We start from the raw sequence: 14,440 nt of genomic DNA, 5'->3' as shown, positions 1-14,440 counted from the left end.
CTGTCCCTCCAAAACTGCTCCTTTCCGTCCCCATAGTTGCGGTCGGTAATAGAAACAGAGGCTTTCCTCTGTTCGCACCTGCAATTCGATCGATGGGTGGTGGTTCCGGGAAGTGGAGGATAAACTCCCTCATTGGCCTCGGAAAGCAGGACAAGTTGGACCAGGTAAGCGATCCCGCCCGTTCCTTTCTCAAAGAAGCGATCTTGATTTGTTTTCAGTGAGTTGTTGTGACTCTGCTGTTGGGGTCCTCCGAGGAGAAGGCGGAAGAAGGCTGCAGTGAGAGCGGAAGCCGGAGGTGGAAGTTCTGGAAGAAGTCCTCCCGGCCGGGAGCCAGCGAGAGTCACCGGTCGGCTTCGGAGGTGGTGGAGGAGGAGGAGGAGGTGGCGGCTCTATATGCTTCTACGAGCGTTTGCTCTCCGCATAATGATTTCAAGGTCGTGAGGCAGGCGTTTGCGGCTATTAGAATACAGGCAGCTTTCCGCGGATGCTTGGTATTTGATCTCTCTCTCTCTCTCTCTCTCTCTCTCTCTCTCGTTACTCTTCTGTTTCTCTATCTTTATGCTGCCTTACGTACAGACACTAACGATGATATCAATTTTGTTACGGGCAGTCTACTAGTCCCTCATGGAATACAGTTTATTGATGGAGATTCGTCTTTGGTGTCTTTCTACGTCCAATCTATTTCCCTTTTGTATAAGCCAAAATCTTCCTTATCTTGACTAATTAGTTTGCTTCTTCCCTTTTGCATACTTCTTCTTCTTCTTCTTCTCTCTCTCTCTGTGATGTTGAACGGCTTCGTGTCGAGATTTTTGTCATCTCTGCGTGGAGCCTTTGGTGTGTTCGTGTGAATACGCGACTCTGGTTTTCCAATATGAGATGTTGGATATTGGTAGGCCAGAAGAGCCTTGAGCGCTTTGAAAGGGATCGTCAGGCTTCAAGCTCTGGTGCGAGGCCGGCGGGTGAGGAAGCAGGCAGCAGCGGCGGGGACGCTAGAGTGCATGCAGGCACGGGCCCAGGCTGCGCAGCGTAGGATCGACAATTGCCGGAGCAAAGTGGATGTCTTAAAGGAGGCGGAGGTACGTACGTATAAGCTAACCTCTCATGTTGCTTCACCACCACTCATCCAAGTCATATCGCCGTCGTTCCCCTACGAGCGCGGTGTGCTGTCGTAGTATGTATATACTAAATAGGGCCAACTCCATCAGCATTGCTTCTCAACTCCTCTTTCGTTTTTGGGCTGGCAGGATGGTTGGTGTGACAGTCCGGGAACACTGGAAGAGATCAAAGCGAAACTACAGATGCGGAGAGATGGAGCCATGAAGAGAGAGCGGGCCATCGCTTACTCACTGTGCAAAAAGGTACAACAAGTCCACAACGCACGCCTTCTCTGTTATCCATATTCCTTGTTAACCCTCTAATTGAATCTTCGGACACCTCCTTTCAGCAGTGGAGGCCAAATGATCTGAACAAGTGTTCTAAACCACCTGTGCTTTGCTTCGATGATCACGAAACTTTTCATTGGAGGAGGTCACGGCATTGGATGGCAACAGCAGCGAAACCTTGGGAAAACAGGTTTATGGAACAGATTCAGATCGAACCATTTGAGATTGAGAATTATGGGGGATCTGATTGTACAAACCATGTGGATCCACGCGTAGTAAAAGCTAAAAGGAACGACGTCGCCACAAGACCATCTGCAAACCATGCGTCTGTGCTCAGGGAGAAAGGCCGCAGAGTTCAGATTGATTCCTCCTTGGAATTCCAATGCGATGAGAGCTCTTCGTCCTCTTCTTCTTCGGTTTGTACGCCGACTCCAGCATCTACTTTTCTGCTATTGACGCCACAGAGAACTGAGCAGAGCAATATTAAGGCCAAGCAGAAAGCCTGCAATAACGGAAGAACAACAATTGAGAGGCGGATGTCATCAGGCCACGTTCAGTATTTTGGTAGCAGCGACTCCAACAAAAATGGTGCCACAGATTCTTCAATTTCGACGTCATGGAGGAGTAAGAGCTGGAAGAGAAGCATAGACGAGGAGAACTACTATAGCAATGAGAAATAACCTTGGACTCACTCTGCTCCCGTGAATCGTTCGTTAATCCATGAATTGTAAAGTCTCCGAGTTTTCAGAACCAACATCTTCTTGTCATTTGTTATATAATGTGCGAGTAATTTTTCATTATATACTGTTACACTGTATATATATATATATATATCTCTCTCTCTCATTCTAGAAACGTTCACTTGATTAATGTAGTGTTTCTTGGGAATACACGTATATTGAAATTATAAATGGATATATCCTTTTGCCCACTCAAGCTTTTAGATGATAATACAAAATATATTAACGATCAATCATCACCCGACATCAATCGCTTTTAGATGATAATAAAAAATATATTAGCGATCAATCATCATCTGACATCAATCGCCACAAGGAGGTTGGTATGGAAAGTAAAGGTCATAGTCACTCTCTACTTGTCTGCCCTCGTGAATAACAATTCAAGGGTGACGGTTCGAGCCTATCTCTCTCATGTCATCCATGTGGATATCATCTCTATAGACCATGTATAAAAACTAACCCTCGACGTTGTGCCGAGGGACTCTCTTTTCAAGAAAAACTCATAACCTAAAAAAGACCTTGAACTAACTTTAACGTCGAAAGGATCAGATCAAGAAACTTTTCTCGACATTGGTGTTAATGTAGGCGACGTCTCGAAGGCTCGACCCCCCACCTTAGAACCACCTTAGCACCACATCGGAGCCACTTAGAATACTCCTGGGACTTCGGGTATGAACAACGTTGAGTTGACTCAGATATTGAAGATGATTTTTCTAAACATTTTGGTGCTAGAATGAGAGCTTAATGTCATAGGGACATCTATCTATCAATCCTCTCAAGGAACGCTCCAACGAGGAGGCCCTGCCTTTAACCCATAACACTTTTATTCAAGGGGGACAATTGCCCTCCTCACATGTGGTTGTTTTTGAATACTCATAACACTTTTATTCAGGCCCTGCCTCAGCATAAACGCTAATGAGATACTAGTGGTTATTTAATAACATAGGCCTCACACCCCTGAAGATGAATTCAAGCCACTTGCTCATCCTCATCGAGGTGTTTTTGAATCTCACTTATCAAGTACAGATGCTCACGAGCATGATGTAGGCTATCACCTTCCTCTTGCCTTAGCTAGCCCAATAAGTGATGCCACTATCCCAACCACGATCAATACCTCAACCACCACTAGCATCGGCACCTTTTGGAATCTCTCCGACTGACATGATGCCAACATCTCAGAATCGCCCAAGGTTCATAGAACTGCCAGCCAAAGTTGCACCCCACTCCCCAATTGTGGAGTTCAGTGCACCACCACACTATCGTTCTACTCTTCCTGAATTTGAAACCCGATTGGTAGATTTAATGGATGACTCCCTGAGGGCCTAATTGCAACAAATGAGCCAACACTTAGAGGAGATGCAACAGGAGTTCCAATAGTCTTGGGAGGAGAATCCGATCGATCCTTCCTTGGGACAATACCCATTTACCAAGAACATCCAAGAGGAACCAATCTTGACCAAATTTCGCCTCCTATCGCTATAAGCCTTTGATGACAATATCGACTTAGTTGAACACATTATTACCTTCCATGCCCAGATGTCTCTCTATAGCACCTTGAACCCTTTAATATGTCACACGTTTCCGACAATGTTGAGAGGCTCGGTGCGAGAGTGGTGCTTGTCATAGGTGCCATACAAGTCAATCACATGAGTGTTAACACGTGTGACATGACAAACACTATTTTTGCTTATTATTATTATGATATTTTCTCATTTTATATTGCTTATTGTATAAATATATTGTAATGTTCATTGATCTATGCAATGAGAATAGGATCATCATGAGATCACGATAATGAGATCGATTCACCTTTAAACATATACCCTAAATAATTATGATCATAGGTTACTCGAGAGGGACATCGAGATAACCGGATAGACTGGTGTATTGTATACCCATTAATATGATGGAGACGGCTGGTCTCATAGCTACTTATGTGGGGATACTAGGGCTACAGTACATGTGCTCATTGGAGAATGAGTTTACTGATTGATCCACTCATTAAATGTTAGATGGTTGATGATACCTCATTGTTAGATAATAATTTTGTCGTCCTAGTGGTGTACTTGGTCCTTCGATTTGAGACACCAGGGATGTCATGTATTAGTACTCTACTCTTTGATGCCAGATTTATAGGTTTGAAAATTCTAGATCTAGTATAGTCAATCATCGGGAGCAGTAGCCAACCTTACGAAGGCTATTGAGTATCGATAAAGGATCATCCACTCTCGATATCATGAGAGAAATATCTCATGTATTATTGCTCAAACAAATCCTTGTTCAAGGTCACTCAGATTAAAAGAGAAAGAGTTTTTTTGGGAGAATCTGATTAGAGTGAGACTCGAGGAGAAACTATATGTGCCTGATAACACCATTCCCCATGTACGGTCTCTAAGATATTAGATGAATGAGGGACTACATGTATATGATAATTGAGGACAGATAGGTCCAAAGGATTGAATTCTCCTATATCGTTTGATGATTGCAGCGTAGTGGCTTAGTACGTTCATAGTCGATGAGTCGAGTGAATTATTATGAAGATAATAATTTATTGAGCTAGAAGGAGTTCTGATAAGTATGACTCACGACCAGCTCGATATTGGACCTAAAGTGTCATACACATATGGTAGGTGTTACGACGAGTAGAGGTTCGGATATGAGACATCCGTTGAAGCCCTTATCTTATTGGATATCCAATAAGCTCATGAATTATTGGATAGAGATATACTAATTTAAAAGGCTTGGGTAGTTGGATGGAGATCCAATACATAATAAAACAAGATCTATTAGAGTTAAGTTAATAGGGGGCCTCTATAAATAGGAGAGAATCAAAGAGTCATAGGCTAGGCTTCTTGGTTGCCACATCCTATTCTCCTCTCCCCTTCTTCTCGAATAGCAAGAGTAGAGATTTGAACAACGATTCAAGGAGATTCTTCATAGCCTCTACCATATGGATCACCACTAGAGAGGAAGACGCGTGATCTCCTTCATCATCTCCCACAGATCTGTAGAAATTCAGGGATATACGATCTTCTTAGGTAACATAACTATCATACACGTGATTTTCGATTTTGTAGGTTTTTACACATCAATCTTCGCACCATGATGAACATATTTTGAAAAATTTAGGAATTTTATTTTATATTTTTCCGTTGTGCATGTGATGTCGCCCTTAGATTTCCCTACAAAATTAGTATAGTGGAATGACTTCAAAATCTGCCGCAATGAAGGAAGGACTTTGAAATCCATCAAGATGGAAAGAGGACCCAAAATCTACCATGATGGATAAAGAAATTTGAAATCCACTACAATGGAGAAAGGACTTCAAAATCTAGACGAAGAATCTGAAATCTGTCACGACAAAAAGAGATATCAAAATTTATCACAATGGAGGAAGGATTTAGAAATCTAACATGGTAAAAAAAAGGTCTTGAAGGTTGCCACGACAAAGGTATAGGACCAAATGTGCATGAGGTGTGTGAGTCGAGAAATCCAACTAGTGCCAAGATAAATTTGCTACGATGGAGTACAACTAAATGTGCTCGAGGCATGTGAGTGAAGAAACCCAACCCACGCCAAGTTAAATCTATTATGGTGGAGTAGGGCCAAATGTGCTAAAGGTGTGTCAATTAGGAAACTCGATCCACGTCAAAATAAATTCGCTACGATAAAGTAGGGCCAAATGTGCTTGAGGCATGTGAGTTAGGAAACCTAACTAAGCCAAGAGAAATCTGCTACGGTGGTAGAGTAGGGCCGAATGTACCCAAAGTGTGTGAGTTAGGAAACCCAATCCGAACCAAGATAGATCTGCTATGGGGGCGGAGTAGGGTCGAATGTGCTCGAGGTGTGTGAGTTGGGAAACCTGACCCACACCAAGATAAATCTATTATAATAGAGCAAGGCCGAATGTGCCCGAGGCATGTGAGTTGGGAAACCCGACCTACACCAAGATAAACTTGCTATGGCGAAGGCGTAGGACCGAATGTGCCTGAGACATCCGAGTCAAAAAAACCCAACTTACACCAAGATAAATCCGCTTTGACGAAATATGCTTGAGGCTAGGTATAAAACGTCAAAGGGGAACATTGGGGCTGTTGCAAACTGTCCTCTCCGTAGATTAGGTATAAAAGCTAACCCCCGACGCTATGTCGAGACTCTCTTTTTGAGAAAAACCCTTACTCTAAAAAGGGTCTTGAACTAACTTAAATGTCAATGAGACTGGATTGAAAAACTTCTCCTGACATCGATCTTAATGTAGGTAATGCCTCAAAAGCTTGACCTCGGCCCCCCACCTCAAAGCCACTCCAGAACTACCTCGGAGCCACTTAGAACACAGTCTTTTCGGGTTTGGACAACATCATATGGACTCAGACGTCACCGATAATTTTATCTAATAAATAATAAATTATTTAAATGGAATACCAATCCACAGTCCAGTATTTTTTACACGTCTGCAGCTGCAGCAGCGGCACTAGGCCACCTAAGATTAAATAAACATCAGCAGTGCAAACTGAAACATAATTTCAAAGACAAGGTTTCCATGCAGGAAAGTCAGTAATAAGATATTTTGAAACATAATAAATACCAGGAATTATAATGAAATAACAAGGGCATATAATTCCGGACAAATGTACAAACAGCGCTTACAATGGTTCGACCAACCTTGCTATTGTTTTTCCTCACCGGGGGCACTTGAGGTAGTCACTCGGACAACCACCTCATTCATGAGTCAAGGGATAAAAACATAGCCTTCGGTTTATGGATTTCCATGGAGTAATACAAAAGAACGGGCAGCAGGTCTTGCGATCTACTACAGCTGCTTCCTCTCCCCACCGTCAAAACGAAGGGCCTCGATTCCCTTGAGCGCGTACTCATTATTCCTAAGCATAGACGAATTCCTTCCAGAAGTATGCTTGTGCTCGGCAGAACTAATTGGGAATCTTCTCTGGGCACTAGAAACCCTGCAGAAAGTCCCTGGGCTGACCCCTGCAGTACGAGTGCAAGTTTGGTCTGCTTCAGTCCCCACCATGTCTCTGCTACTGGAAACAGCAGCTCGCCTCGAGGATCCACTTGACCGTTCCAAATAAGCTGACCTGGAAAACTAATATGTGCATATATTCGAGTCAGTATTTACACAAAACATAACCCTATACATATATTATAGACATCATGATCCTGGAGTTTCATGCATCTGACTAAGAACTAAAATTTGGAATCTCAATCATAAGCTACACACAAACACAAATCACTTTATATCCCAAAATATAAACTAAGTCATTGACTGAAGATGTAAAACAAAATTGTAAATAATCAATGAAGCTACACACAAATTATACACTTGTACCTCCCTTTATGAAGCAGAAAAAAAGAAAAAGAAAAAAATCCAGCTTGATATTGGTGTACCCTCACGGACTCGGAGGTAGAGAGGGCCATTGTAGCACACAAAAAAACCCCACATCACCACCTTAGGGCCAACAGGACGCCTGTCACTCAGGCGGACCAAAAGCAGACCAAGCAGTCATATGTATCTTTCATGCATGTTTTCTTTGTTCCTTTTTGTATTATTGCAATACTTGCTATTGTGTCTTGATAACTGATCCATGACAAATTTCTTTAGGATACCAGACATTATTCAATATGTACTACTTCTAACTTAAATAGGCTACTAAAAGAGTATAAATGCCATGTGCTATGTAGATAAATGCTTAATATAAGCCAGTTAGTTCATTACTTCTTGTAACAAACTTGATCATAGGTTTAATTGAATAATTTATATCAATAATTGAACTCTTTGAACAAATGATAATTGTAATTACATCCCTACAATTACTTCTGATCCTTATAAACCAAATTATAGGGTGACCACATCTACAGTTTAAGGACCAATGCAGAAGTCAAACTCTTAACAGACTTAGCAGAGCACAGAAGCATTCTTTTTAGAGATCTAGATATCCTGATATTTCTACCACACTCTTGATAAAAGTTCTCATAGGCTTAGCTCCAAACATTACTCAAATCATTTACAGTTTTTTCAGTGAGATAATTACATTAACCATATGATCCAAAAAAAATGAGAAATGGTAAAAGAATCCAATAGTCAAGGGTACCAGCCCAACCCCAAGCCTCAATTCACCCATTTTATTGGGTTTGCACTTTGCAGGCATACATTTACAGGTCATTTGCTAGATAGGAGAGAAAGCAGAATATAAAGGATCATAAGATAACTAGAATTTGATCAAATCTGACTAGTTAAATAATAGTTGTAATTTTCTTATTAATGTTGTCCTTAAATGTTTCGTTTGAGGGGAATATTAGAGTAATAAACTCACAATAGAATCTTTACTGACAGACAGATCATTCCGCACATGGGCCTTCTGCTTTGATAAGCTACCTACGGTTACAGCTGGAGGGGTAACACGTCCACGACATGAAGGGTCCGTTGCCAACCAACCACTTGTCCTTCCTTCCTCACCACCTAAACACAATCTTAAAAAGTTTATCCTCCAAATTATAAAAATGGAACAAGTAAATTCTTTAAAATATGCAGTGTGATTAGTAGATTAGAAACTAATATACTTTCTAAGTTCCGAAAATATGAAGATGAAAACCACAACCAATTTGGACCTTAAGATTTGATCGATCAATCAGCACAAGCCAATGAAGCAGCCAAGTGTGAAAAAGAAAATTAAATAAACTAAGGATAGCTTTTCAGATGAAGAAACAGACTCAATTCAGGAATAAAAACAACAGTTTATAAGATAGTGCAATAAGGAAAGCGAACAGATCACCTGATTGCCTGTTATTAGCATCAGCAGGAACCAAACCAGAGCTAGGTCCTGCACTTGGACCCTAAACAAGTAGAAAAGATTATCCATATCTCATGAAGTGCAAAAAATTAGACTCATAGACAATATCAGCAATTGACTAACAATAGCACGTGGAGGAGCACCAGCTATCATTGACTGCTGATACTTTAAAATGGTCCAGTCAAATACATAATCAAACTGGTAACCTGCAGAGGACACAAAAATGATTGTACATCAATATGAAAATTCTGCAGAAGCTGCACCTTAATCAGTCATGTGATTATATCCTTAATTAACATAAATTATTGTAATTTAACATACATGAGAAGGAAAACCAACCTTCATGGATGAAAAGGTCACAGAACAATCTCTTAAGATATGCATAATCAGGTTCGTCCTCAAATCGTAGTGAACGGCAATAATGGAAGTATGATGCAAACTCTGAAGGATATCCCATACATAAAGCCTAAGGGTACAAGAGACTTTTTAATTATCAGAACCATGGGAAAATAGCATAAAATCCCAAAGTTGTGATGTAGATAAGAGCTCACCTCAATTGATGTGGCAACTTTCTTTTCACTAATTTTTTCATACTTCTGTTTCTTGGTTCCTGCTTTCAGACCCTGCCATGGAAGGCTGAAAAAAAAAAGAAAATAAAAAGAGAGAACCAATTGTTAAATGCATTAGGAATTTGAGATAGATGAGGATGAAGACGTTCTACCAGATTAACAAACCTTCCTCTTAAGAAGTACATAAGAACATATCCAATAGATTCCAAGTCATCCCTCCTGCTTTGTTCTTGGCAGAATAAAAACAACAGTCAGAATCGAGATGAATAAAATGCAACAAACAAATAATTCTACAAAAAACTACAGAACATACAAGTAGAACAGTCAACTAATGGAACTTAGCAGAATATAGAAAAAAGTTAATATATGGGAAGTTATTATCATACCTATGCCAAGATGTGTATTCACACTTGCATATCTTGCTGTCCCAGTCAAGTTCTTGTTCTCTCTGCAAAGGATTATAACAATAAAATGAAAAAGAAGGTAACTTCTGACTAATCTAGAACCGATGTGATGCAAACTCCAATCATTAAACTATAAAATCAGATCACAAGTGCCTAAACGTGAAAGTGTGATTAAAGAATGTAGTAGAAAAGAAGACACCCAACAAAGGAGTGTAACCTCAATAGTGAGGAAGTCATACAACAAAAGAATTGTCGATCCATGCCAACTAAAAATGAAGCTAATTAGAGGAAACATCAATCTGGTCAGATATATAGTAGCTGGTCCTTAATACTTTCCATCAAAATATTCCAAAAAAATTCAAATGAAATATCAACATCGACAAGCCCACACAGCTTGTTTAGAAAATGTTTAACTTATTTATATAAAAATTTAAACATTGCTAGGCCAAAAACATTTATGAAAGATCCATTTTCTTAGTTCATAAAAAGATGAATAATTGAAGCTCTTAGCAACATAAGTTATGTTCTCAAATTTATTTAAAAGTGACAAAGAATATGCCTTATCCTGTCTATAGGCATCCACCAACCAAGACGCATATAGAAAATTATATGAGAGAGACTACAGGACAAAACTCTGAGGAACTAAATATGATTAACCTGCCAGTTTCAAACATTAATGCAAAAGCTGGAACAGAAAACTCAGGCACATAGTTTAGATAATTGTATGTTACCTATATGGAATATGCTGATGAGTTGAAGTAACCCTATACTTCTTGGCAAGGCCAAAATCAATAATATACACCTGAAGGAAATGCATAGGCAACTCAGTAAAGCATATGATGAACAATATCATCAATTTATAAATTTAAATGATAAAACTATAAAAAATTTAGAGGCATGCCTGGTTAGCTCGTCTACCAAGGCCCATTAGAAAATTATCTGGCTTGATGTCTCGGTGCAGAAAGGACTTAGAATGCACAAACTCCACTCGATTAATCTGAAGTAAATAATCTTAATACATAATATAAGCCCGACGTTTGAGGCAATCAGAAAAGCATTATTCATCAATGTTGGGTTCTTATGGATATGAATTATGGAAAATAGTATCATGAAGACATGAAATGAAAAGTAAATGCAAGATCAAAATTTTAAGTGGAAGCATCAAGAATGCTAGAAAGAGATTGTAACAGCAGCTGCCATTAAAGCATATTCTGGCTAAGGATACATAATCATGTTCCCAATGTTGAAAGTGAAGTATCATGTCAATTCAGACAGGTGCACTAAAATATCAACCTACCGTCTGATCTGCAAGCATCAAAACAGTCTTTAAAGAAAGTTTTCTGCTGCAGAAGTTAAATAAATCTTCCAGACTGGGTCCTAATAAATCCATCACGAGCACATTATGATCACCCTCAACACCGAACCGTTTAACATTTGGAATTCCAGCTGCCACCAAGACAACAGAAAATAAGAAAAAGGAAAGAAAGAGTAACGAAGACAGCAAAAGGCTACAAAAATTTCATTACTTCCTCCTTGCAGGATCCTGTATAGCTTTGATTCATATAGCAATCGTGGATGCTTTGTCTTGACGTTTTCCTAATAGGCAGGAAAATGCATAAACATGAGAAAAATTATCAAGGCCATTGCAAGCATTCAACTTGACCAGAGGATAAATTTTTAAAAGCTACCAAAACCACATAAGTTTTAGCTTGTATACAAGGGTGGTCAAGTACATGAGGCTCCACCAGTGCGGGACTGGTGGGGCCAATGGACAATGAAAATCAACAACAGAAAATGATATTCTTTATACAGGTGAAATGCAGAAGAGTAAACTAAAATTGTAGAAAGAAGCAATGAAGGAGAAGAAAAAGTAACTGGAAGTGACATGAGCAGCACTGCCAGATTGGACTTCATCTTGTCCCTGGTCTAAGAAGGAAAGTCCTTGCTGGAAACTGAAGTTCGCTATGCAAATATTTACCAACTTTAAACAGGATCCCAACTCTAACCTATGTTGCAATTTAAGAAGTCATTTTCTGAAAGCACATCTGCACCCTGAGGGACACTATTAACTTGTAAAACTAGCTACAGCTAAAGAACTTCCATAAACACTCGAGGAATGTTCAGGGAAAAAAAAAAGCAATTTAGCATAAGAATAAACTATTAAACCATCGCAAATACAAAGAAAATCTGATCCTAAATCATCTGCATTTTTTTCCAATTTAGCATGTCGATCTAATCGAACACCTTAATAGCTGAAAATGTGTAGCACACAGATAGGCTATATTTACCAGCTTAATTGCGACCTCCTCGTTCGTTTGGATATTTGAACCTGCAACCAAGAAGCAAAATTTAGAGATTCCGAAACAGGAAAACCACAGAGAACAGGCTCCGAACCGAAGCGATCGGGAGATTATGTAGCAGCCACCAACCTAAATAGATCTCCCCAAAGGACCCGCTGCCGATCTTGCGACCGAGGCGGAATTTGTTCCCAACGCGGGGCTCCATCCGACCACCGCGGTCACAAGATGGAGACCAGCCCAAATCAAACTGTGACCTGACCCAAGCAACAAAAATTATCGAGAAGAACGAAGCAACAAAAACTCCCCTCCGCCGACCTTTCGAAGCGAAAAAATCGAAACAAATGCACGACGCGGGCAGGGGCTGGAGACGCGCCCGGAGCCTATCGATCGGAGACTGGAGCCTGAGGGTCACCTCCAAATCGAAGGAACGATAAATTAGCGTTCGAGAGAAAGGAGGAGAAGGGATCGTAGTCCCACGACGTCCATAATGGTGCACGGTTTGACCTAATTAACAGAGCGGTTGCGATAGCGGACAACGCAGTACACGAGTCGTCCCTCTCTCGCTTGAAAGGAGCTCTGTACGGGTAGAGACATACATACATGCATAAGATTGTTACGTTCAGAGCTGGCTATGGAAGTGGAGTCCGCATGGCAAAGCTCGTATCCCACTTCTTTTAAGCATGCGGGAAACGTAATTCGAAATTAAATTCAATCTTCGCTTCTCGGCCCAATTAATGAGACTCGACAGATCTCCAGCGGCGGAAGCGCGTGGGCTGGCACGTCTTCGGATCTCCAGCGGCGGAAGCGCGTGGTCGGCTACAGAGGCCTACGCCGTGGAGGGAAAGATGAAGGGGACGCTGGGGAGGGGCCTTCGGCGGCTCAGGGATAGATACGTCCGGTTGCGCTATGGCTGTGATCGTACTATCGTTTTTTTTTAATCGATATCACCAAAAAGTTTGGAACTTATAAAATATTTTATTCTTTTATAATTAATTCAACACAACATAATGAGAGGTGCAAGCTGGATGATAAGATTAAAGAATATATTTTTCTTAACTACTTACATGATTATTTTGGTTACGAGCTTTGGGATCTAGAAAAGTAGAAAGTATTCGAGAGTAAAGATGTGATCTCAGGATCAAACCTTTTAGGATTAGAAGAAGAAGACATCAGCCAAAACTTCTACAGAAGGATTAGCATATTGTAACCCAATTACTTACAGGACATGTTGAGCAAGAAAAAGTTGGAGAGCAACTTTCAACAGAGAAGATCTTCTAAACAAAAAGAAGTTGGAAAGCAACTTCATATAGGTGAACTAGAGAGTTGAAGGACTTACTTTTTTTTTATCATTTATATTTGTACTTATATATTTCAAATTACTAACATAGGCATCAGAAAGATTAAGTCGAAAAATTTCTCCCGATCTCGATCTTCATATAAGTGACACATCAGAAGTTCGATGTTTCGATAACTTTACACATACGATCCGAACCATATCAATTAAGACGTCAATAACTTTTTGGGTAATAGTTACTCTTAGTCGAAAAAACCTAACCCTTGTCTTAAATCAAGGCATAAAGATCGAGAAAGCCCGACCTCAGATTCAGCTAGAGGTGGGCCAGGTCTAAATGCACCGAAGTTGTATATTTGCCTGCCATTCTCAAATCTACGTAGAGACGCCTCAATCCTCCAACCCAGTTTCTGATCTTAGAAGCGTATCTACATACAGTAAAAGCTCTGCATCTTCAGAGACTACACGTCTGTGGCGGCTGAACATGTCAGATTTCAACATCACTAAACCACAATTGATTCTCAAATCACAAAAATATATTGAGTACTTAAGCGGCAAATGAAGTGACTAATACATTGGCAAACCAAGCAACATAGGCAAGCAAAATAATTGAACATGCACGTCTGACGTACATGATACGAAAAGCAAGACTAAACTTGACATCAAGTTGCATACAAAAACTTAACTTGCAGCAAAGGATGGTTGGTGACCAGCTGAAAGCTCATAACCACAAATAAACCGATTGCTTGTCAAATCCAAGATATGATGAGCCAAAACCGACATTTTAAATTTCTTCATAACAGAGATGATATTTAAAGGACATGGAGAGAAATGATCGACAAGTCTCCGAGCGAGAATAAAAAGTAAAACCGAGAAAACAAACTGATAAGAACCAAAGCCATGAAAAAAGAGTGCCAACCAACATGGCTCCGAGGGAGTTTCAGATGC

General features: G+C 40.3%; 2 protein-coding genes across 4 annotated transcripts; one reads left to right on the top strand and one right to left on the bottom strand.

Annotated features, from left to right (window-relative positions):
• Positions 1-92: 92 nt before the first annotated feature.
• On the top strand, positions 93-2,062 carry LOC135639234 (protein IQ-DOMAIN 6-like). The gene is made up of 5 exons (XM_065153058.1): positions 93-164; positions 255-491; positions 894-1,076; positions 1,245-1,358; positions 1,445-2,062. Exons 1-5 carry the CDS (start codon positions 93-95, stop codon positions 2,060-2,062), a joined length of 1,224 nt encoding a protein of 407 aa, XP_065009130.1.
• Positions 2,063-6,663: 4,601 nt separating this feature from the next.
• On the bottom strand, positions 6,664-12,750 carry LOC103979669 (casein kinase 1-like protein 1). 3 transcript variants are annotated; one of them, XM_009395837.3, is made up of 14 exons: positions 12,331-12,750; positions 12,190-12,230; positions 11,428-11,497; positions 11,199-11,347; positions 10,803-10,898; positions 10,633-10,703; positions 9,884-9,945; positions 9,663-9,726; positions 9,480-9,564; positions 9,268-9,394; positions 9,052-9,134; positions 8,911-8,971; positions 8,452-8,597; positions 6,700-7,223 (listed from the first exon to the last, which is right to left on the bottom strand). In XM_009395837.3, exons 1-14 carry the CDS (start codon positions 12,404-12,406, stop codon positions 6,933-6,935), a joined length of 1,422 nt encoding a protein of 473 aa, XP_009394112.2. In that variant the 5' UTR covers positions 12,407-12,750; the 3' UTR covers positions 6,700-6,932. The 3 variants fall into 3 exon arrangements, with proteins under 3 accessions (XP_065002944.1, XP_009394112.2, XP_065002951.1); XM_065146872.1 differs by lacking the exon at positions 8,452-8,597 and having other exon boundaries at positions 6,664-7,215; positions 12,331-12,548; XM_065146879.1 differs by lacking the exon at positions 8,452-8,597 and having other exon boundaries at positions 7,014-7,223; positions 12,331-12,548.
• Between the last annotated feature and the right edge of the window lie 1,690 nt (positions 12,751-14,440).

Source organism: Musa acuminata, chromosome BXJ1-3 (assembly GCF_036884655.1).
Source record: "Musa acuminata AAA Group cultivar baxijiao chromosome BXJ1-3, Cavendish_Baxijiao_AAA, whole genome shotgun sequence".
Classification (NCBI taxonomy): Eukaryota; Viridiplantae; Streptophyta; class Magnoliopsida; order Zingiberales; family Musaceae; genus Musa; species Musa acuminata.
This window is presented reverse-complemented; position numbering and strand designations above follow the sequence as displayed.